General features: G+C 33.4%; 1 protein-coding gene across 4 annotated transcripts in view; it reads left to right on the top strand.

Moving 5' to 3' along the window:
- Positions 1-26,222, top strand: part of LOC122499870 (homeotic protein spalt-major-like) — a 91,649-nt gene extending 65,427 nt beyond the window's left edge. Inside the window, exons 1-8 of one of the 4 annotated variants that reach the window (XM_043608436.1) lie at positions 9,972-10,769; positions 12,937-16,341; positions 18,143-18,276; positions 18,548-18,868; positions 19,293-19,569; positions 20,302-20,450; positions 20,749-20,922; positions 23,625-26,222. In XM_043608436.1, coding sequence (XP_043464371.1) covers positions 10,646-10,769; positions 12,937-16,341; positions 18,143-18,276; positions 18,548-18,868; positions 19,293-19,569; positions 20,302-20,450; positions 20,749-20,922; positions 23,625-24,020 — 4,980 coding nt within the window. In that variant the 5' untranslated portion in view covers positions 9,972-10,645 and the 3' untranslated portion in view covers positions 24,021-26,222. Of the gene's footprint in view, positions 1-9,971; positions 10,770-12,936; positions 16,342-18,142; positions 18,277-18,547; positions 18,869-19,292; positions 19,570-20,301; positions 20,451-20,748; positions 20,923-23,624 lie in introns of those variants that run through there. The other 3 variants (XM_043608437.1, XM_043608438.1, XM_043608439.1) reach the window with 3 other exon arrangements.
- The last annotated feature ends 222 nt before the right edge of the window (positions 26,223-26,444 follow it).

Below are 26,444 nucleotides of genomic sequence, written 5' to 3'. Positions count from 1 at the left end.
ACTATTTTTAACCGGTTTTACCTACTTTTTAACCGCTCTTAACCATTTGAAACTTTTTCAACTGTTTTAACCATTTTAAACTGTTTTAACCATTTTAAACTATTTTTAACATTTTTTACCTATTTTTAACCACTTTGAACGATTATAAAGTTTTTAAACTATTTTGAACCATTTTGAACAATTTTAAACTAACTTTAACCATTGAAAACAGTGAAGAAATTGTTATAGCTTATTTTAAAAATTAACTTTCGACCCTTTCTTCAGTGGTCAGATATTTCTTCAGAGTCACAGATTTTAAAAATTTTCTTCACTTTTTAATACTTTGTGACACTGAAGAAATATCTGACCACTGAAGAAAGGAAAGGTTAATTTTTAAAATTAGTTAACTATTTCTTTACTGTTTATTATTTATGACACTGAAGAAATATCTAACCAGTGAAGTATATGGAAAGGTTTATTCTTAAAATTAACTAACATTTTCTTCACTGTTTATTATTCATGACGCTGAAGAAATATCTGCCCTCTGAAGAAAGGGAAGGTTAATTTTTAAAATTAGTTAACTTTTTTTATAAAGTTAATTTTTAAAAATGCTTCTTTCTTCAGAGAGCACATATTTCTTCAGTGTTACAAATATTAAACAGTAAAGAAAATATTAATTAATTTTAAAAAATGAACCCTTTTTTCTTCACTGGTCAGATATTTCTTCAGTGTCACAAATATCAAAAACAGTGAAGAAAATGTTAATTTTAAAAAAACAGAGAACAATGTAACGAAAATCATTATCCCAAGGAATTAAAATTTGTTCTCATAGAGAGAGAAAGAAAAAGAGGGTTCTTAAAGAAACGGAAATATAATAAAAGAGCCCGGTTATGACGCGCATAAAAGACATGTAGTAGATATAAGCATATTATAAAGAGAATTCGTTTATTAAGCAAGGCCCGAGGCTCGCTATCTTTTTTATGGGGCCCTTTTCCAGACGTCTCCATATTCCTTCGCTTTACGACACTAAGAACCGAGACGTAATAATCGTAATAATCATCGTTGCAATAACGATGAAGAAAGAAGAAGACGAAGAAGAATACGAATAAGGAAGATAATACTCATCAACATAGACCATATGTATTATGCATATATATATTTTTTTAAGCCACGCTCTTTTTCTCTACTCTAAAACTATATATACTCTTTATAAAAATATTCTTTTTTTATAATAAAAGATTCCTTTTATTATATTTTTATATATTTTCTATATTTCTTTTTCCAGAAAATGCAAATAATACCTACTCAGAGTTAGAATTTTAAAAATTATTTCATTGTTAGAATATTTATTAAATCAACGACCCGTGAAATTTTTGAAACATTTAAATCAATGATTAAAATTGCAAATTATTTTTTTTGTCAAAAAATAGTTTGGAAAAAATAAATAGCGCGTGGTTTTATAATTTATTATGTAGATTTGGAGTGGAAAAAAAGGAAAGAAATTCTTCCTGGTGGTATAAAATTTAGTGTATACGTATATATAGAGAATTTAACCTTCGACCCACATCGACTATTTTAATAAGTATTTAACAACGTGTGTCTGCTGTTAGTATATGTATATCTATATACATATTCCGAGTGCGTCGACTGCGTGCATATGCTTACACGTGTTATATGACCCTATGGGCCCCTCTTTACTGCCCAGATTATTATTTAAATGTTCCAAGGACCTTAAGGCTGTATATTTTGAGAAAAAAAATTCTCGGACCTGAAATGAGATGATTTTTACTGTGGTTCAATTATGATTAGTTTCTCGTATCTTCCGGTGTATGCGGACCTTCAACAGTGCCCAGTGACCCTTTGCCTTACTTGGAATTGAAACCATCTGTCAAAACTTGCACTGATTTACTAACATAGTTTAACCAGATGCGGGAAGTCTTAATGAATTATTGTAATTTTTCTCTTTTTTGGGTATAAAGCTTTTTCAAATTTTGTTTATAATAATTTTGACTCTGATTTTGACTTTAATTTTGACATTGATTTTGAAAGTCAAAGTTAAAGTTAAAATAAAAGACAAAGTCAAAACTTTCGACTTAAATGGTCTACTTTTCCAAAAATTTAAAATTAATTCATAGTAAATTAATTTTCAAATAGGAAATCTTATTTCAAGGGTAAGAATGAAGTCTTATCTTAAATTGCAACACTTTTTTTAAGATCAAATACCCAAAAATAGAATAAATACAAACTTTGAAAAATTTTGAAAAATTTAAACGCGTAAGACAAATGAGAATTCTGTGTGATTTGTATGTAGATATAAGCGCACATGAAAAGCAATATCCATTAATTGATTCAGATGCAAGAAACACCAGAATATGTCTTTACGATATAAATTTATCGAATAAAAATTAATTTACATTTTTTTGTAATAGAATTTATATGTATTTATATACTATATAGAGAGAAGGAGAAAAGTGTATATTCCGCAAAGAATGTAAAAGGCTAATTAACAAGAGTCTCCTCTAATACAAAAAATGAAATTGGTATAAAGTTTATCTCTATCGAACATTGCTCGCACAATTCCTCCACGAATCTCATTTTGTTGTTCACCGCGGAGTAAATTTATCAGAAACCCCCCGAGTTATTCCATTAAATTATCAGCTTTTGCCATCTCATACCAGTTTCGAATCTTACCGATAAGTCCATCGGACAAATTGTTATTAAACTCGTTCGAAACAGAGATAGAGAGAGAAGGGGGAGGGCGAATGAGGGAAGGAGAGAGGGATAAAAAAGAAAAGAAAGAGGAGAGTTTTTCTCTTCTTCTTTCTATACACAAAGAGAGCGAGAATTAAAAATTTACTTCTCATTTTAATATTTTTTAACACTGAAGAAATATGTGACCGCTGAAGAAAGGGAAGATTAATTTTTAAAATTTAATAATATTAAAAATTAACTTTTTAAGAAAAAGTTAACTAATTTATGAAAATTAACCTTCCCTTTCTTCAGAGGGCAGATATTTCTTCAGTGTCATAAATATAATAAACAATAAACAGTGAAGAAAATGTTAGTTAATTTTAAAAATTAACTATCTTCGACTCTTTCTTCAGTGATCAGATATTTCTTCAGTCACATATTTTAAATTTTTTCTTCTTTTTTTAATATTTTGGGACACTGAAGAAATATATGACCACTGAAGAAAGGGAAGGTTAATTTTTTAAATTAACTAACATTTTCTTCACTGTTTATTATTTATGATGGCACTGAAAAAATATCTGTCCTCTGAAGAAAGGGAAGGCTAATTTTTAAAATTATAGTTAACTTTTTTATAAAATTAATTTTTAAAATTACTTTTTTCTTCAGAGAGCACATATTTCTTCAGTGTCACAAATATTAAACAGTGAAGAAAATATTAGTTAATTTAAAAAATTACCCTTTCCTTTCTTCACTGATCAGATATTTCTTCAGTGTCACAAATATTAAACAGTGAAGAAAATGTTACTTAATTTTAAAAATGAACCCTCCTTTCTTCACTGGTCAGATATTTCTTCAGTGTCAGAAATATTAAACAGTGAAGAAACTATTAGCGAAATAAGGAAAAAGATGAGGGAATGAAGGGAATAAAATGCAAAAGAGAGTTAGAAAAAGAGGGAGAGAGAAAGGAAAAAAAGAGACAAAAAAGGAGAGAGAGAAAATAGAAAGAGAGAAAGAAGAAAAAAGAGAAGATACAGGAGAAAGAGAAAAAAGAGAAAAGTGAAACAAAAAGAAAGGAGACAAAAAGTGTGAAGAGAAAAAGAAGGAAAAGGAGAGAGAGAAATAGAAAAATACAGAGAAAAAATGAAAACAGAAGTAGAAGAAAGAAGAAAAGAGAGAAAAAGAAGGAAGAAGAAAGAAAAAAGAGAGAATAAGGAACGAAAGAGAGAAGAAAAGGAAGAGAGAAACAAGACCGTCCCGAAAGACTTTTCTAAAGACTACAGGGTGGGGGGGGTGGCGGTCGTGAAGAAAAATACTCGAGGGCGAATATAACACACGCGGGTCCGTAAATCTAAAGAGAGTGAGCCGCGCACACGATAAGAAGAGGTTTCGCGCGCGCGCAAATTCGATGAGAATTCGACACGGACATTGGTATTTCGAATAACAATAAATATCCGCATGTTGCTTAAAAAGAAATGCCGGTGCACGCGCATTTAACATTAAAACCCTCTTACACTTGGTTGTAATGTTGTTGTGGTTTAGATTGGTGGCGATGGTGATGGTGGGGGGGAGGAGGAGGAAGGTCGAGATGTAACGCGAACGAACTTTGCAGGAGGTATAAGATCATGATTTTGCCTTCGCTGAGTTTTAAAGATAAGAAGTTCACGTATGACATGACCATACCTTCCCCCCTCCTCTCTTTCTTCTTCCCTCCCCCCTCTAAACCCTTTTGAAACGACGCCCAGTTTCGTTTCTGCGACGAAGAGAGTTGTGTGCGTTTATATAGCGCGCGCGAGAGAGCATCGATCGCCCTTATTTATTCATTTGGAAATAAATAAACGTTTCACATGCAAGAGACGTTGTTGCGGTCTCGCACATCGATAAGATAGGAAATTGTAAATCTATAGGTTACTCACAGGGTCATGAAACGATCGCTTTTTCCGCACTTTATACCATTTTAGAAGATTGTGTGTGTAGTGTGTGTATCCTGATGTATCTTCTTATCCTGTTTCGGTTTTTTTTTGGGGGGGGTTTGATTTTTTTCTGTTGACTCTCTTCCATCTGCGGTTCTTCTTCGATCTGTGAAGAAAATTTTATTTTAGAAATCTTGGTATAAAAATTTTTAGATGGAAATTGTTAGGTTCGACTTTGACTTTAACTTTGATTTTGAAAGGCAAAGTTAAAGTTAAAGTAAACTCAAAGTCTTCGACTTTGACTTTAACTTTAACTTTGACTTTGACTCTGATTTTAACTTTGATCTTAACTTTGATTTTGACTTTGATTTTGACATTGATTTTGACTTTAATTTTGTCTTTGATTTTGAATGTAAAAGTTAAATTCAAAACCAAAGTTAAAGTTAAAATGAAAGTCAAAGTCGAAAACTTTGCGACTTTCATTTTTTTATTATTGCAAATTCATTTGCTTCTTAGAAACAAAACATCCAGATCTAGTTAGTGCGCAATCGACACCCTACTCTTGTCTCCAGAACGTCACAGCTTGCAGCTTTCAGGTCTTCCTAATCGCATCAGAAGGTGTTAAGCACACAACAGCTAATCTTTCAATCGTGAGATAATCCCTCTATATCTCGCTTTTTTATTTCACTTTATAGACTTGCTCCTATTCTTTCTATTGTCGCAAAACGAGAAATTAAAAATTCCAAAATTGCACAATATTGCATTGTAGTTTAATTTATTATTTACTACTATATTAATTATACCTATATTCTTCATATCAATCTATAAATTAAATTTACTCTTTTTGAATTTTGCGCCAAATTCTTAAATCTTTCTGGATCTTTCCCTTAATTTTTTAATTAATTAATTAATTTTTTTTATTTTTTTTAAATTTTTTCCTAAATTCTGCGCTACGTGACACGTAGCGCAGGATTTAGTTTATAAAATTAAAAAAACTTACCCATGTATAAAAATTTCTAAAAAAAATAAATCTAACAGTTGGAGATCTTATCTAAACTCCACTGACTCATTTCAAAAACGATAGTGAATTTTTTTTCCCTGAACCTTTTTCCAAAAAGTGTCCTTCGCCCTAATCTGTTATTTTCCTCAACGAAAAAAAACTATGTCGCCTGACTAACGTAAAAGTTAAATGCATTTTCCATTCGAGAAACATGTTTCTCCGAGGAGAGACTGAGAGAGAGAGGGACAGAGAGAGTAAAATGTTTATGCACCCTCCAGGAAGGAACAGGAAAGACTTGGACTGGACGAGCGTCTGAGACGGAGACCGTGAATTATGACTTCCGACCCATTTTCGCATTGTCGTCCCAATAGTAGCTCTCATTCAAAGTCAGTAAGTCCCTGAAGACATTTTAGCCTTCGAAAACGCAGTAATGACTATATAGAAATGTTAAAGTCAAGTCGAGAGTAGTACACACGAGCTTCCTCTTATTTACCTGTTAAAATGAACTGGTGGTACTCTCTTCTACTACTATGATTTACAACAAGGCAATAAATCAATTTCCAAAACTCTGAAAATGTTTTTAAAAATCCAGAAAATCTGCGACTCTCTGAATTCTTCGGTTACGGGACAATGAAAACAGCTAGTGGCCTGCTTTTGTATGGCATATTTCTATTTTTTATGAAAGAAAAATAGTCAGTCGAATATTGCGCAACGTGCATTTCTTCCCTCCCTGGTTGGACGAAAAAAAAACGTTAACAATACCATTCGAACTTTATTAGGATATAAATCATAAGCTATTTAAAATTTTTTTTTCAAATCGGAAATAAGATATTTCAATTTTGTTGTAAAATAGCATATGCTTTAGAATAATTGAATTTAGAATTTAAAAAAAAATTTAAAAGGGTGAGGTGCCTTCAGGTTTCTGGGATTTATGGTAGGGCAGTTTGACTTGTCAGCCGCAAGTTTAAATTGAAAACGTTAGGATAAAAAAAAAGGTGAAGGAAGAGCACGTGGCCTGCATATTCCCCGTAAGCAGGACTTCAAGGACCGAGGAGTGAAAAGTGAATTTTTTTAAAATTTTTTTTTAAAAAAGGGCATTTCCTTTTTCACGGTCCCTAATTTCAGGAAGAGAAATTCTTTCCGAAAGTTTCGAATGAAGAATGTAGAAAGTGGCGAAGGATTTAAAAAAAATAGTATTCAAGAGATGAACTTAAAAATATTTTGTCAATATATATTATTATAATTTTATACATAGCTTTATATTATTATAAAAAATAATTTTACTAACTAAGTTTTTGTTAATTATGTATTTGAAAAAATGCAAAGATGACATAATTAAGTTGATAACGTTTTCATCAATGTCCTTTAAAATTGAAGTCATGTTTGCTTAAAGAAGCTCTGCTGGCTTATAATTTTGTCAATTAGGCAGTGATTGACTTAATTTGAGTGCAATTGTTGTCTATGAAGCCGTACAATGGGCAAGTGTTTGCACTCGACAGTTGATAATCGAATCACTGATTTTACTCTAACAATATATCTTCACAAATACTGTTAATCTAAGCTTTTCCTTTCTGAAGAACTAAACTGCGAATTCTTTCGAAAAGTCAATAAAAGAAAAAGGAAAAAAAAATAAAATTCAAAATTCAAATTCAGCACTGTTGACTAAGTGTCTTAAATCATAAAACTTAAAATCATCAAACAGAAACGAATTGATACTAAAAATATGGATCAAATAAAAAATTTATCCAAATTTTAGGCATCAGTTTGATCCAGTTTATGGTATCAATTTCATACTTTTAAGAATACTGTGTAATTGTTAAATATATAAAATATGTGACGCGCCCCCAAGAAAGGTACATAAGAAGCAAAAATTTTAGGATTTTTTTTGTAATTTTTGGAGTAAAAATAAAAAAAATATTTTTTTTAAGGAATTTTTTAGAAAAAAAAAACTGAGTTTGGAATAAGTTGTGAAACTGCGACTTATTTTGAACATAAAAGAAAAATGAACCTCATAGGTGGCGCCACGTACCATGGCGGTTAACATTAACTTTTTCGAGCTGCAAAAAAATATTTTTCAATATTGAACAATAGAAGAAAGAAAACTATTAAGAAATAAATAGTTTTTAAGAAACTTTAATAATCCTTGTTTTCAAAGTGAAAATTATCACTGAATTTATGAGCAAAACCCGCCATGATTATGCTTAATTGACATAATTATCGTCAACAACAAGAAATATTTTACGTTTTCCTGTTTTTCGTCATTTTTTTTTTCTTTTTTTTTGCATTCATTAGCAATATCTAGAAATTGAAAAGATATGTACACTATGGGTTAAGTTTGATAAGACCCTAACACAACGAGTTTATATAAAAATAACCAACCACCTATTTTTAAAAACCTTATTCCAAATAAAAAAAAATTTCTCAAAATTCAATAAAAAATAGAGCATATATTCTATTCACACTACTGAGAATTCTTAGAATTCTCCGTATTTAAAAATATGACAAATTGCAATAATTATTTTTTTAGAGCGAAGAATTTACATTTTTCAAATAAGGTTGAAGAAACCTTGCGCGATATATGTTAATTCTGTTTTTTTCTCTCAATTTAAAAAAAAAAAAATTCCTAAAGTGCTAGTATTAATTATACCAACTTATAGTCAACTAATAAAAATCTTGGTCACGTAATGATGATTCTATTTTAATTATACATAATTACAAATGTGTGTCTCGCTATGCAGATAAAATATATAATTCTAAAGTGGATCGATTACCCCTTTTAATGAATAAAAAATTAATCCAGTTAAATTCATCTCCAACTGCAATATAAAACTGTCAATATGATAAAATAATTGTATAGTATATAATGGAAAAAAAATTCTCCAATTGAATATTTATTAACAATTTGAAAAATATTTTAATTTATCAAAAAAAAGAAGACGATATCGTTTTCTTTTTTTTCATATCAAAAAAATGAGAATGTAATAGAAATTCATAGAGTGTTAATTTAAACATTTTTAAACTTGTATGAATTACAAAAAAGTTAACTTATCTGGTCATTGACCTCTTACTTAAGTGTTTTATTCCACTTGAAAATCATAAGGTCAACGTGTCCATCAAACACCACGGAAATAGGATAAAAAGGAGATTCACAGCTTTATAGAATACAACATTATTAAAGAGCTCCTTTTTTTTTATTTTTTAAATAGAGGAAGTCTTAAAAGGATAAAATGTAAATTGATGAAAATCATTAGATCAAAATTGATAAAGGAAGAGTTTATGATATTCGAAGGAATATAAGATTTTTAAATCTTATTCAATGGATCTTGGTCCATTGCATATTTATGGCGAAATTTGTAAATTTAAGGAGCGAGCGAATAAGGATTCTAATGGATTTTTGCCTTTTCAAATATTTTTAATGATCGATCCATCTTTCAACAAGTTTCGCCTTAGAAATGCGGGTTTATTTTCGTACATTTTTATCAGGAGTGCGGATAATTTAATAGGCGGTTGATTTTTAAATTTTGCGAAATATCTTCCATAAGGTTCGATAAAATTTTTCAGAATGTTGTACATTTATAATTTAATAGAAGTATATTCTGTTCCTCAAAATAAACATTTTGAAAAGTATATTGTTAACGGTATTTTAAAAAGAATTTTAAATAGTATTTGAAATAATATTTTTTAAAGAGTATTTTTTATTTTTTTTAAAGCATGGCATACTATGATTCTTTTAAACAAATTAGTTAATTAGGGTGTAACTTTAGTTACTGTTAAGGTCCCCGCTGGAGAATTTTAAAAATAGGTCAAATTTCAAATGTTTCAAAATGTTTGACGAAAAAGGTGCGAGAAAGAAACTAGTTTCACTCTCTACTGACCTGAGTGACAATTTTGACGCTATCACTGGTGGGGACAATAGAAAACACGTGGTTAGCGTCAGTAGTGGGGACAAGTTAGGATAGGCAGACGTTTAATGATCCATGTTTACGCAATCTTTTTTAGGGTTCAATAACCCGGGATGCAAATAATAAATTTTTAATCAACAATATAGGAAATATTGCTAACTAATTATAATTTTATTACCGTTACTTATTATTTTATGACCGTTACCAATTATGGGGGTCCAAAAATCTTGAAAATGGTAACAAAGATTGGAGGGGAGTGTAAAAAGTATGAAAAATTGGTAACATACTTTACGGAGGATCCCCAACAATTCTAAAAAATCAAACTTAAAAACGTTTGGAGGGGAGTCTGAAAAATATGAAAAATTGGTAACATAGTTTATGGAGGACCCCTAACAATTTTAAAAAATCCTAGACGTGCCAAGAGCAAATAAATTCCACTAAATTCCAATAGTGTGAAGAAGAAAAAATTACGGGGGTTAAAATCAGTTGTCGGTTGGTGTTGGTTGTGTGTGACTTTCATTTCGTGCCTGTCGAATAATTAAGAATCATCGCGGTGCAATAAAAAACTATACACTTAACGAGAACCATATAATATAACGAGACATGGCTAGTAGTCTTGGAGTATTGGAAGGGTGACGGGTTGGTCGTATAATAATTAATAACCCCAGACGGTGAGTGGTCCGCGCAAGCTCCGCCCCTCTCCCCCTGATTTATGTACCGCAACGCCCTCCCTGTCATAACTGAAGGTTGTGGAGGTGGTGGTGGAGGAGGCCGTGAAGCGCATAAGTGCGTAGGAGTAAGCGGGGTGGGGATTCCGCGGCGCAGGAGTGGGGGTCGCGACATAGCCCCCGATCGAGCCGGTTCTTTCCCCGTGCGATCAGTCGCTCTTCGTCCTTGCCGGATGACAGGGATACATTGTTTCAATAAAAAAAAAAAAAAAGACTTTGAAAAAATTTTTTTTTCCTAATGTAGTGTAAATCGGGCATTAACCGGATAAATACGGTTTTTTGTTTCGCGAGTGGTTAATTGTGATTAAGTTTTGGAGCGGCTCAGTCCGCTCTCGGTAATCCGAAATTTTCGGAGATAAATCTCGATTGGAATAAAGGAGTAAATTAATCGGATTAATTAAATAAATTAATTCGAGAAAGGAATAGAAGAAAGCAATGCAGTTGATGCGATGGAGTATAACAAGGCGCCTCGACAGTCGAGGAATGAACGGCCGTCGCGACGCCAAGAGCTGTCAAAATGATCCAGCTGGACCCCGCCTGTCTGATTCACGATCTTCCGGTACGATTTCGCATTTTACGAGAGCTCTTTCCGCAAACCGCAATATGTGTTTACGCCTTCTTCACTCCTCCCCTTTCATTCAAAAGCACGTGCCTTACTTGTCAAAAAAACGTCAAATCGAAAAGTTTTACCCAAAGTGGGACAAAGACTTGTCAAAAACACCCTTGATTCTTCCTTTCTAAAGAATTTCTCCTAAAAAAGTTCTCCCTTAACAAAACCGTGAGTACACTTCTCTAAAAGAATTTCGATCCGCTGCTCTTTAACGGTAGTACTTTTAAAAGTAATTAATCACCTTACTTAAGAATATAGTTTTCTTAAAAGTATCGAAATACCAAAGTGGATCATACAACAAAAATTTTGATCAGTTTTCTATTTGATCCAAATTTTTGATAACAAGTCGTTGCAATTTGATACATTCAAGCCCTGCTTTCAAGTTAACAGTGATTCCTAACAATCAACGAGTATACCCCAATCGACATACCGTCTTTTTTAAATAAAAAAATAAGAATGCAATACATGAGAATTAAAGTGTATAATATAATCAAAAGCATCAAGCGAAAAATGTGCAACTATTATAGTTTTTCATTTTAATGAATAAAATTAATTCTTTTTCATTCGACTGTTAAATTTCACATGCGAAAATTATGTAAACACCTGGAAGTTCCATTCATAGTTGCTGTAAAGCGGTATGGAGGTCTTTAATGCATTTTCTACAATTTGTACTGAATGGTATTAAACCGACAATTTCTCGTTTTATACACATATATATATAAGTACGTACTCTTTTCCGTCAATTAAAATCAGAAGGTCATTAAAAAGTTATACGCAAATTGGATTCATGGGCTTTTTTGTGCATAGCAACAATATGAATGTACTTCAGACAGTCTTGCGTGACTATAGTTAATTACAAAAGAGACTTGTGAAAAGTGTATACACATACATAAGTGCGCATTTATCGCTAAAGTAATATAATAACAAGCAAACGGTAACGACTTGAATTATATATTAAAGATAAGGATCAATTTCTACTATATGTCTGATGGTTTTTCTCCTTTAGGATTTTTTCTCCAATCGAAGAAATTTAGAAAATTTAAACGCGTGTGAAAATTTAAAGATTAGATATCAATTATTCATACTTTTTTTAAAGATCAGTTCATCGGGATTTTACTACTGTTGATCATTAAAAAGCAAGAGACAAAGAAATCTAGTTCAATACCGCGGAGTGAATTTGACAAAGTGAATTTTTTAGCGGGTCAAGTACGGAAATCGACCAACTGTCAGGATTATGAAAATTTAAAAAAAATTTCTTCTTCCCTATAAATGAATACTCATGTTGGAATTATTAAAATTTTTTTTCAAACAAAGTCCGATAGTGTTCGATTCTCCATTCAGGAATCCCTTCCCGTCACAGAAAGTGTTTTGCATTTCATAAGGGAATTATAAAGTGAAATTTTTTATCATCGCGTATATCGCTGGATAAACTGTTACAAAAAAAATGTTTCTATATAATACAAGAATTTGACAATACTTTTTTAAAAATATTTAATGTGTTATTAAAAATTAATTTTCATCGTGTGACTTGAAGAATTATAGAATATATTTTTGTTTTCTTTTAATTTATTGGTTTTGAAGATCTTGTTTTTATTTTTATCCCTTTGGAGAAGAAAGACTTAAATTATGCTCATCATTCAAATGATATATGCGAAAAGAATAATATAAAACGATAAATATCTTATGTTCTCAAATATTCCGTGAAGAATCTCTTAAAATAAGTATATAATAATATAAATCATTGAATACTTCAACAAGGAAATCTTATCTTGGGTCCAAACTCCAGGAATACATTTCCATATTATATGCCGATATTAAAAAATTTCATAACGTCAGTGTGTTAGCTGCTCATTAGACGTCTTTATTTTATGAATATCTTTCAGGCACTTAAAAAATACATTCCTAAAATTCTACCATTATCTTGGATGCTAACAAGGTGCATCATCATTAACTAATGAACCCCGAAGACACAGTTTCATCTCCATCGAAGATGATTTGCGTTAAAAACTGATTAACAAAATCAAGTCGGACTTTTGATAAAAATAAAAAATAAAGAATTATTAAAATACACATTTGGACTGTCACTAAAATGTTTTTTGTATTTTTTATGTTTTAGGAGAAGAAAATGACTCAGCTTCGGAAGATGAGGAAAGTGGGGGAGGAGCCATTGGTGAGGAGGCCGTTGATCTTACGGCAACACGTTCCCATCATGGAGATGAGGATGAGAAGGACCCAGAAGAATTACCGGTGGAGGAGGACGAGGATGAAGGTGTTGATGAACAGGAGGAGCAGGACGAGGATGAAGAAGGTTCCCGCAAGCAAATGCGTCACCGTCAGGACGCGGAGAATAATAACAGCTTTGTGGAGGGTGGTCCAGCTGCAGGAATCTTCCCACCAGCCGGAACTAGTCACGTCACCCTTGGAGCCCTTGAAAACACAAAGGTGGCAGTCGCTCAATTCGCAGCAACTACCGCGGCGGGCGGTGCAGACAGTGAGGCAGTTCTCCAAGATTACGCCCTCTTAAAGAACACACTCTACACCCTTCAACACCAGCACGTTTTCCAACTTCAGCTGATCAATCAGTTGACCCAACAGCTATCGGGATCACAAACTGGTGCACAAAATATGGCTGTAGGAGAATCGACCGCCTCTGACAGCAAAGAAGCTTCACCATCTCCAGTTGCGAATCCCAAAACACATTCTGTCCTCACTTCTCCCCCTCCTTCCAGACCGCCCAGTCATCATCAATCATCTCCTTCGCCCCTAACTCCAAATTTACCGCAGGAAAGGCCGGCTCCTGCAAACAGTGCATCACCCGTCGGTGTAACACTTCCTCCGACTACTGCGACCACGCCTACCACAACGTCCAGCATACAAACAATGAGTCATCAAATGCCACCTCTCTGTTCAATTAGTTCATCATTAGCGGCTTCAATCATCACAAACAATGATCCACCGAATCTTCACGAACCAAATACTCTGGAGATGCTTCAGAAGCGTGCACAAGAAGTACTTGATAACGCGAGTCAAGGTCTCTTGGCGAACAATCTTGCGGATGAACTTGCCTTCAGGGGTAGTAAAGGTTCAAGACTGTCTCCCTATGATTCGAAATCCGGTGGCGGTCGGGGTGAACCCTTCTTCAAACATCGATGTCGTTACTGTGGCAAGGTCTTTGGCAGCGACTCCGCCCTCCAGATCCACATACGGTCACACACAGGTGAGCGTCCCTTTAAGTGCAACGTCTGCGGAAGCCGATTCACCACCAAAGGAAACTTGAAGGTCCACTTCCAAAGGCATACGGCCAAGTTTCCACACATTAAAATGAATCCAAATCCCGTTCCCGAACACCTGGATAAGTATCATCCTCCTCTCCTTCAACAGCTCGCAAATTCCGGACAAAGACCATTACCCTCACCACCACCACCTCCCCATCATCCTCCCTACCATCCCGCAGCAGCACACGGTTTTCTTCCACCACAACCTCCCTTACCTCTTAGTCTAACCATGCCCGGTATGTCGCCCATTTATCGACCTCCTCTTGTCAATCACCGAGATGATCAAGACGTCCCCGAGAACCTCAGCAAGCCTGTTACAACGGCACGTGCAATCTCTCCTCACTCACCCGACACTCAGAATTCTCATCCCTTTCTCGATCACCAACTCTCCAAACCACCGTTCGAACAGAGGGAGGAAATAAAGGTAGAGCAACCGTTACTGGAATCATTTCAGCAACAGCCGTCCAGTCAAGAGAGTGGAGAGCAAATAACCCCCAAACGAGAACCCGAAGACACCGACGAGCAACCGGAGGACGAAGGTGAGGAATTTGAGGAATCTAGAAAATTTATGAACTCTTCACCATCTTCAGCAAATCCACCTTCCCACGATTTGGTGAATCCTCATCAATACGAAGACTGCAGTATGGATAGTAAAATTAGCGAGAGGCTGGAAGGCGACGTCGACATGGAAGCCGACGAAGAAATGGAGGAGCAACCCGAGAACCTTTCAGGAAGAGGTCCCGGTCATCTCCTCTCCCAACAACCATTCACATACCCCGGGGCATCACCGGCAAGTAGTAGTGCCAGTAGCGGAAGTCTTCAAACCTCCTTCGCCGGAATAATATTTACTGGACCACCACCACCGCCCCTACCACATCAACATTTACCTCATCATCACGTTTCCACGACTGCAACAACTCCCACAGGCTCCGTCAGTGACATGGTCATTGATCCAGCGCGCGATCCAGCTATCTACTCCAGCCTCCTACCCCGACCTGGAAGTAACGACAACTCCTGGGAAAGTTTAATCGAAATAACCAAATCCTCGGAGACAATGAAACTCCAACAACTTGTCGACAATATCGAGCATAAACTAACCGATCCCAACGAATGCGCCATTTGTCATCGAGTTCTCTCCTGCAAAAGTGCTCTCCAAATGCACTACCGCACACACACCGGAGAACGACCCTTCAAATGCAAAATTTGCGGAAGGGCCTTCACTACAAAGGGCAATCTCAAGACTCACATGGGTGTTCATCGAGCGAAACCACCATTGCGAGTCCTCCACCAGTGTCCCGTTTGTCACAAAAAATTCACCAACGCACTTGTTCTTCAACAACACATACGACTGCACACCGGTGAACCCACGGATCTCACTCCCGAGCAAATACAAGCAGCCGAAGTAAACGAATACCCCGGCTATCCTCACAATCCCCTAGCCTCGTTTCTACCGCAAGGCTTTCCACCCCTCCACCCAGGCGGTCCAGGTTTTCTAGCCTTTCCACCACCCCGACACGCACTAGAAAGGCAATCACAGGAGAGCGATGAGACAAAAGACTTACATCAAAGATTCCCCGACGAGCCCATCGACGACATGGAGGACCCCGAGGAGGAAGACGACGACAGGCGAGACGAGGACGAGAGATGCGTGGATTCCCGAGAGAGGCGATTGGTCGAAGAAGAAGAGGAACCCGAGGACGAACACGACGAACCCGAACAGAAGGAAATACCAATAATCCCCTCCTTCTCGACATCCTTAGCAGCACTCGAAAATCAAGTGAAAACAATCACCACAATGGCTCAGGGACAAATGAATCAAATAAATCAAATTAGATCGCCACCAATACATCGATACAATGGCAGTGAGAAGAGTACAAGTCCACCTGGTATTGGAGCACCACTAGACTTAACACCAAGAGCCTCATCAACCCCGGCGTCTGTAGCTTCAGCATCGACACCACCACCACTACTACTACAACCACCACCACCACCACCATCATCATCACTACAAACCACACCACATCATCCTCATCCATTCGGAATGTTTGCAGGACTCTTGCAAGCTGTATCGTCATCTCCATCAATGAATACCATGGGGACAAGTATAAATAGTATTTCGCCAATGAATGCTGTCAGTCCTGGCAGTGGTGGTGGCGGCGGGCCTTTAGCCTCTCTAACAACATCGGCCGTTTTGGCAGCGACCTCCACTTACAATCCGCTTGGCCTAGCTGTCGGAGGGCCAGCAGGTAGGCGCTGCTAGCACATCGAAGGGCGAGCCGCAGTTCCCGCTACACCTTCCTATTCCAAAAACACTATCATACACTTCTTATCTCAATTCTCTACATCATCTTCCGAGTGATTTCACCCTTTAATATTTATATAATCAACAAATACCTTTCGCAGTCGAAAAATAAATGCCTATCTACTTTCAACTGTTTTTTTACTTTCGAGTTTTATCATATGGGAACAGCAGACGTACCGCAGTTAGGGGACCTTCCGATTTTGGGGTCTCTGGAGCACCAATAGTTCAGAAATGGTAATTCCTTCACTATTGGTGAAGTCTTGGGGTCCAAAGACCCCAAAATCAGAATGTGGGTTGTACCAAGACCAAGAAGCGTTGCACTTTGTCCTGCAAAACATTTCTTAGGAAATTTCTGAGAATTGACTGTTTTCTCGTAAATTTTCGAGAGTATGGTCCAACGTAGAAATTACCAGAATATATAGAAAATTTTTCGGGAGTATTCGATAAAATTCGCTGAAAATTTTTTTCACTTGGGGTCCAAAGCACTTGGTTCTGGCACTTTAATCCATTTTGAACCGAACGATGCTAAAAATAGAAGAATTGATCCAAAATTTACTGAGTTATTAGAAAGTTAGTAAAAAAGTATTTTAAATGTAAATCCTAATCTAAAAGGATAAGTTAAGTTATCCTTAGCTTTTTATAAATTATAACGACTATAACGATCTGATTAGATCAGATTATAAAATGATGAGTCAAACAGTTGGAATGAAATAAGTATTTATTTTTACTGCGCCTCTCAGTAACCATTTATCCAAAAATCCTCATGTGGTGTAGCTGGACCTAGCACTCCCCTGTCTTGTTCTTTAAATGTGTTATTTCCTTGATCTCGTTTAGTTTTGTCTGAATAGATGTATATCTTATACTTTTATTCTCATTCATAGAGAAAGATATATATAAAAAAAAATATTTCCACGACTTCCTTTGCACGTTGACCATACAAAAAATTCAGCTAGTATTATTACAAATCGAGTACAAAACGAATCTTTCTTTACCAATTAAAATTTACGTGTAAATTTGTAAATTTCTATATTGTTTTCTCTTATTTTAGGATTGTTTTTGATAAATTATTGTTGTACAAAAAAAGATTTATAGGTTAGAAGATTAAAAAAAAAGTGTTCGGATATATACTCGACAAAATATTTATACATATATGTTACTTTTAAACTTGTATTGTAATTTAACTGGCTGTATTTTTAAGAATGTTTTTACGCCTTGATTTAAAAAAAAGGTTATTTTAGAATTTTGCTGCAATATAAATATATATATATACGTTCGTCACGTAATAGTTTTAGGCATTTATTGTTGAAAATAAAATGACGACTTTAGGTTATTTTTGTTCGACGAGAAACAATTCAAACATACACATATACATGTACGGTTATAAATAAATTGTTTTATACAACATAACAAGTTGCTTTACATCGATCCATTCCATTCCTTTACTTTTTGATTTAATTTTAAAATACGCGACTTACTTCACATATATATGAATATACACTTGTCAGTCTTTCTTATTAAAAATTTAAAGTTCACTATACGATTATAGTTTTTCTCTTTTTAAGTCAATTTTACTAAATTAAATTCAAAAAATCGATTCTGTTTTTAGACATTCTGTAAAAATGAGTATGAACAACAGGCATAGAAAGCATATCTAAAGTTCATTTTTCTATTCTTCTTCTATACCAAAAAAAAAGAAAATAAATATTCGCGTGAGAATGACTGAAACATTGCACGATTTGTTGCAGTACGTGGCAACACTACGTGTAATATCTGCTACAAGACATTCGCGTGTAACTCTGCATTGGAAATTCATTACCGGAGCCACACGAAGGAACGACCTTTCAAATGCACCATCTGCGATCGAGGATTTTCAACCAAGGTAATTAAAAAAAGGCACTTCTCTTTTTAGACACTTAGTGTCACCCCATCAAACCATAGGATGATGATCTCGAATATGGATTCAGACTTTTTTTTACTTTCACTAACAGGATTTTAATAGGGAACCTTTTGGGATCCAAACTTTTAAAAAAAAGAGAGAAAAAAGCAAATAAAAACCCATATGGAAATAAAGTAACTTTTTAAAAAATTAGAACGGTTCATTTTGTTTGTGAAAATAAAGATACAGGGGCTTTATTCAGAAATACTTTCAGAGTGACGGAACAATGATAGAATCGTGCTCATGCACTGAGCAGGAAAATGGATTATCCACAAGACCTTCAGCAACTTCAGTTAAAACCGAACTTCCATACCAAACGTTATCAGCGCAACCGCCATCGATAGTATCGGCCAAATCACGAGAGAAGCCAAAACGCAGGAGACGGCGGCCCGAGGATCGTAAGAATCGGGGGCGGACTGGGACTGGAGAGGGGCGGGGACTGACGTCTACCTATGCTGCAATCTATGGGGACGTACGCCTGCCCCCACTGATGCCCCCCGCCCTCGGACTTCTAACCTCGGACCCCGTATTCCTGGTAAGAGCCTCCTGAGCAAGTCGATTTTTTGCCCCTAAGGCCTCGCGCGGAAACTATTTCCACATTCCTTTAAAAAAAAGAAACTATAAACGTAAACTAGAAACCCAGGTGGAAAAGTTAATGTTAGCTAACGTTAGACTAATGTTAGACTAATGTTAGACTAACGTTAGGCTAATGTTAAGTTAACGTTAGGCTAATGTTAGGTTAACGTTAGATTAACGTTAACTTTTCCACCTGGAAAAATAATAAAAAGATGATCAAAGTATTAAAAGATAATCAAAATATAAAGATGATAGAAAGATACCTAAAAAATAGAGATTAAGAGCTTTTGAAAAACAAAAAAATGGCTATTTTCCAAAATGAAACTAGTTTTTTGAAAGTTTGTATTAATGTCGACTGTTCTTCTGTTTTTTTGTCCCTTCAGGGCAACATGAAGCAACACATGCTAACTCACAAAATCCGGGACATGCCACCTCATCTCTTTAGTGATTCCAAGCCACCAATTCAACAGCATCAACAACCACTTCAAGAACAAGAAAGCTCTAGAAGTCCAATGTGTACTGACGAGTCTAGTTTGCCTCCACCACCACCACCTCCGCCTCCTCCACCACCAATGCCACCAACAACAGTTGTTGAGTCCATAGTTCCAGTAAAGAGATCTCACACTGAAACTGAACTGTCAGCACCCAAAAGGCCACACAGTAAGTTATTTCTTTTTTTTTGTGATAGAAATCAAAAAAGCCAGGACACTACATTTTCATCGGTTAATCTAAGCTTTTGATATTAAGATCTAATTTGTAATCGTGAAAATCTATTCATTCGCTACTTTTCTTTCCGAGTAATTTTTCCAATGAGAATGTGGTTCATAGCTTCTTTTGCGTATCTCTATGTGTCGATCTATGCGCAATCCCGCTTATGTGCTGACTTATTATCCTTTAACCGCTACGCGGCTAACATCGATATGGTAGACTTACTGATCGCTGGTGGCAGGCTACAATCCTTTTTATGGCTTGTTATCGCGAAGGTAAATCTTCATTATATCTCTTTTTCTTTGGAAAAAAAAGAGAGTTAATAATTTTCCCCTTCTTTTCACATATACCAATAATTTACACTCTATACTTTTTTTATTGGTTTAAAATTTTGATCTGAATACTAACTCTCGGCCTACTATCTGGTAGATATGTTAACTAGAAGAATGGAATAAAATTTAGAGAATTAATCACTTCCTAAACCGGAACAGCAGTTGATCTGTTAAGATTGACATCACGTATAACAATATAACTTTTTAGATTTTTTTCTATTAAAGCAGAATACTCGGGTTGGGTCGGCGGTACAATTGTAGGCAGAGAGTTACGATTCGGAGTGATAAACATACCAACCTCTTTAAATGAGGAATAGGGGTTTAGCTTAGCGAATTGTGTGTGTATTTGCAGGCATGTCCAGCAAGCACTTGTGCCAGGTTTGCAATAAGAATTTCTCCTCATCCTCGGCGCTACAGATTCATATGAGGACGCACACTGGTGACAAACCATTCAGATGCACCGTCTGCCAGAAGGCCTTCACCACCAAGGGCAATCTTAAGGTACACACACCTAAACCACGATATTTATTTTTAAAAAAAATTAATAAATCAATCGCGCTACTCGTTTGCTCCTCTTTGACAAACATCTAATGCTAAAATTCTCACTAATGCTATAAGTAAGCTGCTATCGCTTTCTACTAACGCTAACGCATCTCCTACATATACTATCGCAGATATTATCTGGTGATGAACGTAGTTGATGATGACGACGCAGTTCATTGTAAACATTTACATTTCATTTTGGTGATTAAAAATCCAAGTTCAATTGTTAGTGAAAATGCATTTTCTTTCTGTTTAGGTTCACATGGGTACGCATATGTGGACCAACGGAACCTCCAGACGAGGACGGCGAATGTCACTGGATCTTCCTCCTCTGCCCATCACCCCCAAGGACTCAGAGTTTCTCCAGCGAAGACCGGATCTCTTCTATCCCTACCTACCCACGCCATTCCTTAATGGAGTTCAACAAAAGGTACGAGTACTGCTATTTTAAATAAATTCTAATCTAGATGATAATCTAAATAATCATTATAACAGGCATCACAGATAGATCCCTTTTCCCCTTTTGTTCCCTTTTTTCAATTTTTTCACTTTTTCCCCTTTTTCATCTTTTTCCATTAAATAATAAACATGTTTTTCTTTTTTTTTAAATCTTTTTCAAAATTTAGACTTAATGTTAAATCAGTGCGTTTTATTTTTGATTTGGATTATTAAAAAAAAATCTTTACTCTATTAGATTATTAACACCACAACATAATATAAATGCGTTTCTTATGCTTATGATTCAAATAATATAACGTAAAGAATTTTATAAATTTCAAGGTGGTTCTTTCAATTATAGAATGAACCACCTTAAAAACCTCTAGAAAAATAATTAATTAACAATCAAATAATTAAAATATTATTATTAATATCAATTTTTGAGAATAAAATTGCCAATGAAAATTTATTTCTATAAAAACACATAAAACACAAAATATTCGAATTTTTCTATTTGTGTTTTTTTTATAATTTCTTTCCAAATAACTTAATTCTTCAAGAACTATCATAAAATTATTACTTAGAAATTATTTAATGAATAATTTTACTTAAATATTTCAAAATTAATTGAATTTTAAAAGAGTTGCGAATACAATTTTCATGAAAAGATATATGAACTATAAAAGGTTTTAATTTGACATTTTATAAAATTTCAATTTTGAATGAATTTCATTAGATATTATAAAGAACTTAGATTTTTTAAAAATTTGAAAAATTCAAATTCTTCTGAAACTATAGTAAAATTTTTGATTATATTTAATAAATTATTAAATATGATGGATTTATAGAAGAATTTTACTTAAAAAAAATTGAATCTTGAAAAAATTACAAAAAAATGTAGAAATTCAATTACTTTTTAAAAGTAATAACATTCTTCGCAAAAATTCAATTATGTTCAAAAATTTAAAAAAATTCTTGTCAATAATTCAATTATTTCCTGGGATTCAATTATTTTCATAAATAATAAAACTCATCGCCGAATTTCAATTATTTTTAATACAATTATTTTAATCGAATTCCTTCAAAAATGTAATTATTCTTAAAAATTTTATTAAAACTCGACGAGGGAATACAATTATTTAAAAATTTGTTAAAATAATATTCTTTATGAGAATCCAATTTGAAGAAACATTTAATTATTCAATAAATTTTTATTTTTTGTATTTAAATAATTGAATTTTTCTTAATTTTTATAAAAAATTTTTTTAAAATTAATTCTTATTTCCATAAATTTAATTATTTTCAGGAATTTAAATAAAATTTATTGCAAAATTCAATTATTTGCTAATTTTTATAAATTTCTTCGTATAATAATTCAATTATTTTCATATATAATAGGATTTTTTACAGTTATTCCAATTTTTTTTACAAATAATGAAATTTTTTTTAGGAATTCAATTATTTTCAAAAATTTGCCTCAATTCAATAATGTTCAATATGTACTATTCTAATAAAATTCCATACAAACATTTAATTATTTTCATAAATAATTAAAATTTCCCAGCAATTCAATGATTTACAAATTTTTTACAAACTTCTTCGCAATAATTGAATTATTGTTATGAATAATAATATTTTTTACAAGGATTCAATTATGTTCATAAATAATAAAACTCATCGCAGAATTTCAATTATTTTTAGTGCAATTTTAATCGAATTCCTCGAAAAATGTAATTATTTCTTAAAAATTTTATTAAAATTCATCAATTCAATTATTTAAAAATTTGTTGATAAAATTCTTTATATGAGAATTAAATTTTAAGAATCTTTCAATTATTCAATAAATTATTTTTCTATTTAAATAATTGAATTTTCTGATAAAAATTTATTTAAAATTGAATTTAAGTTAAAATTTTAAATAATAATTGATTAAAGAAAGAATTTTAGGGTAAATTTATAGAAATTATTGAATTTTGAGAAGAGGTTTCAAATTAAAATCGTTTCAAAATTTTTAAATATTCAAAATAATTGATTTATGGAAGAATTTTCGTTAAAAATTGTAGAAAATAATAATTGAATTGAAATGATGAAAAGAATAAATGTTATTTTCTATCAAGGAATTTAAAACTGTAAGAAATTGGAGTAATAATACATTGTTAATATAACTTTAAACATATTTTAATTTTTTGTTTCTGTCCACTTTTTAAGAAAAAAAATTACTCTTTTCATCTTTTTTGAGGATAAAAGGTAGTGTGATGCTTGTATTGTAATCTAAAAAACCTAGATTATAATGATTATTTAGACTTTATAGATTTTATAGATTTTATAGATTATCCAGATTTTGTAGATTAACTAGATTAACCAGATTATCTAGATTATCCAGATTTTCTAAATTTTCTGGATTATCCAGATTTTCTAGATTATCTAGATTTTATAGATTTTCTAGATTATCCAGATTTAATAGATTTTCTAGATTATCCTGATTTTATAGATTTTCTAGATTATCCAGATTTTATAGATTAACTAGATTTTATAAATTATCTAGAACTAGATTGTCAAGATTGTAATCCAGATGATATCATCTGGATTGAATATTATATAATATCAAAAATGTAGATGATGAGCCCTAGATTCAGTCATCTATAGTCTTAGTCTAGACGCATGAAAGTGAATCAAAACATTTTTTGATTACAGCTGAACGAGATTTCGGTGATCCAAGGTAGCAACGGTATGCCAGTTCATCCGGTAAATGCAAGCAAGTACGCGGGAATTTTTGGCTCAGTTTACAGTGGGGGATTCCCTCTGGAAAAACAACCAATGACACCCAGTAATGGTCCATTGGGCGACACAAAATCAGCCCTTGCCTCTGGATCAATGCTATTCCAAACACCATCCCCGGCACATTCCCCAGGAGCGCCATCCTCAAATACAGGAAATCAAAATTCAGCAAGCATACCCCCATGGAGTGGCGAACCTCTACAGCATCACTACGAACGCGATACACCATCAAGAACAGAGAGCAATCCAACACCGCCATCAGCACGTTTACCACCTCCACCTGCACCACGAGGGGAAGGTCTAGCCGCATGAAGATTTTGCATCTCCGTTCCTCGCTACATACCCTCCAAAATCTACTCCCGCTGATCAAATTCTCCAATTACATAAAAAACCTACCCAAACAATTCCTTGTCTATCTCCGTCCTGCTAGTAAAATACACAATCAGTGACGCATTTCATTTCCAAGCATTTCCCCTCCAAAAATTCCCCCTTAAAAATGGAATAACCGAAAAATTGAAACAATGCTGTTTCATTTAGTCTTCCTAACACAGAAAAAAATGGCTACACTCGACATATCCCCGAACGGTTTTGCAGAGCCATCATTGCAGCTGAAGAAGACATCATGTTCCTATTATCACATACTAGTCTTAAAATGTAAAATATGGATCTTTTGACGATCCGCGAAAACTTTCGAAATCTAGAATTATAGTCTTGATGAACTTTGTATCTTGCAAACGATACTATTCGTGCATAAAAAGAAAAAACACAGAAGAATTCAAATCAAATTGATTTTGAATAAAAGATTGTCAATCCGTTCGATACTGGAGGCGCAATTAACACGGCGCCTAGACTGAGCTCTCTCTGTTTAAACTTTTCTAGAGGACAGTAAAGCCACAAGACATGTGGCGCCGTTTTTCTTTTTTTTTTTAAAAAAAAGCCTCCGTATCAGGACCGTCCAAAATCGCGATAGTGATGGTCTACTCGCTTAGTTTCTAGTTATCATGATGTTAAAACACATGATACGTATAAATATAGTGCATATATATATATAATATACATACATGTGCATATGGAAATATATATATAAATAATTGTATACAGAATGACCATGATGATAATTTCTTTTGAAGAATGTATAATTTTCCCCTTCAGAGAAAAAGGAAATTTTGAAAACTCCTGGTGATTCTGTAGTACCGTATGACTTGTATACACAGTTTCGGAAAAAGAGAAAAGAGAATGAATGTGGTGAATGAATGAGACGATACGCGAGAGAGAAAGAGAATATTATTTCGAATATAGAAATTTACGAATGTAAGTAGACGCGGGCCCGGCAGCGCCCCTCGCTGTGATATGAGAGGAGCAGCCTGCAATCACTAAACCAATGTACTTATTTCCTGTATCATAGTATTATATATATTATTATATTATTATATATTATATTAATAAATTAATTATTGTATTATTATCGTGCGTGCAGTAACGCCACATTTTCGTACACGCATCAATGTAAGTGTACCTGCAAACCCAACTTGATTGGAAGTAGAGTTTTTTTTATAATTTGGAAAAACGAACGCTATCTCATCTCGAAATTTAAATAAGTGGAAATTTTCTATTTTTTTATATTGGAATTCACTTTTACTTCTCTGTAAGTAAAAATTTTCTCTTAGGGGCTCTACATCTTAGGGTTTTGTGGCTTTAGTAACTGAAACCATAGCAACGGTTGCTAAGGTAACCATAACCATAGCAAAGGTTGCTATAGTGACCAGAACCATAGCAACGGTTGCTAAGGTAACTAAAACTATGGCAACGGTTTCTATGGTAACCAGAACCATTAAAATAGTTACTAACTAAAACTATAGTAACGATTGCTTTGGTAACCATAAAAGTCATTTTCCCTATCGTTTGTTATATGAAAATAACTTTTACAGTTTCCAGAGTTTGAACATCCTTTTAAAATTCACGATTCGATTATTATGTACAACAAAGTTCAATATAAAAATTTAGTTTATTTTTTTAACTTCTTCAAAATAGTGGAAATTTTCTCTTATGTAAATTTTATTATACGTAAATTGCATGAGAGAAAAAATCCATTTATGAATCCATAAATTGAATTTTTTTTCTCTTATGTAATTGCGGATGTAATTTGATAAATTTAATATATTCAATAAATTATGTAAATAATTACATAATTTGAATAAATTTGCAAAAAAAAAAACAGAATGAGACAAATTTTTAGTTTGAATATATACACCTAGAAGTGAATTCTGTAATTTCGTTTCTCCTTTGACGTGTTCATTTTCACTTTTACTTTCATTTTTGAAAGATCCTTTTTTCCATTTGGAGAGACTTTTATTTTCTCATTCATTTTTATTTTCTCTTTAAAAGATTTTTATTTTTAGTTTTACTTTGAAAATGATCAATTTTGATTGCAACTTTCATTTTCACTTTCACTTTGAAAGATTTCCATTTTTACTTTCTATCAACGTGAATATGAAAATGAAAGAGAAAATAAATATGAAAATTAAATGAAAGTGAAAAAATGATAATGGAAGTGAAAATAAAAAAAAATGAAAGTGTAAATGTAAGAGAAAATGAATATGAAAATGAAATTAAAGTGAAAACGGAAAAAATAAAAGAGAAAATGAATATGAAAATGAAATGAAAGTAAAAAAGATAAAAAATAATTTAAGTGAAAATGTAAGAAAAAGTGAAAATGAAATGAAAGTGAAAAGATGA

This window comes from Leptopilina heterotoma, unplaced genomic scaffold (assembly GCF_015476425.1).
Source record: "Leptopilina heterotoma isolate Lh14 unplaced genomic scaffold, ASM1547642v1 Lhet_177, whole genome shotgun sequence".
Classification (NCBI taxonomy): Eukaryota; Metazoa; Arthropoda; class Insecta; order Hymenoptera; family Figitidae; genus Leptopilina; species Leptopilina heterotoma.
The sequence above is the reverse complement of the archived record's forward strand: the minus strand, read 5'-3'. Positions and strand labels throughout refer to the sequence as shown.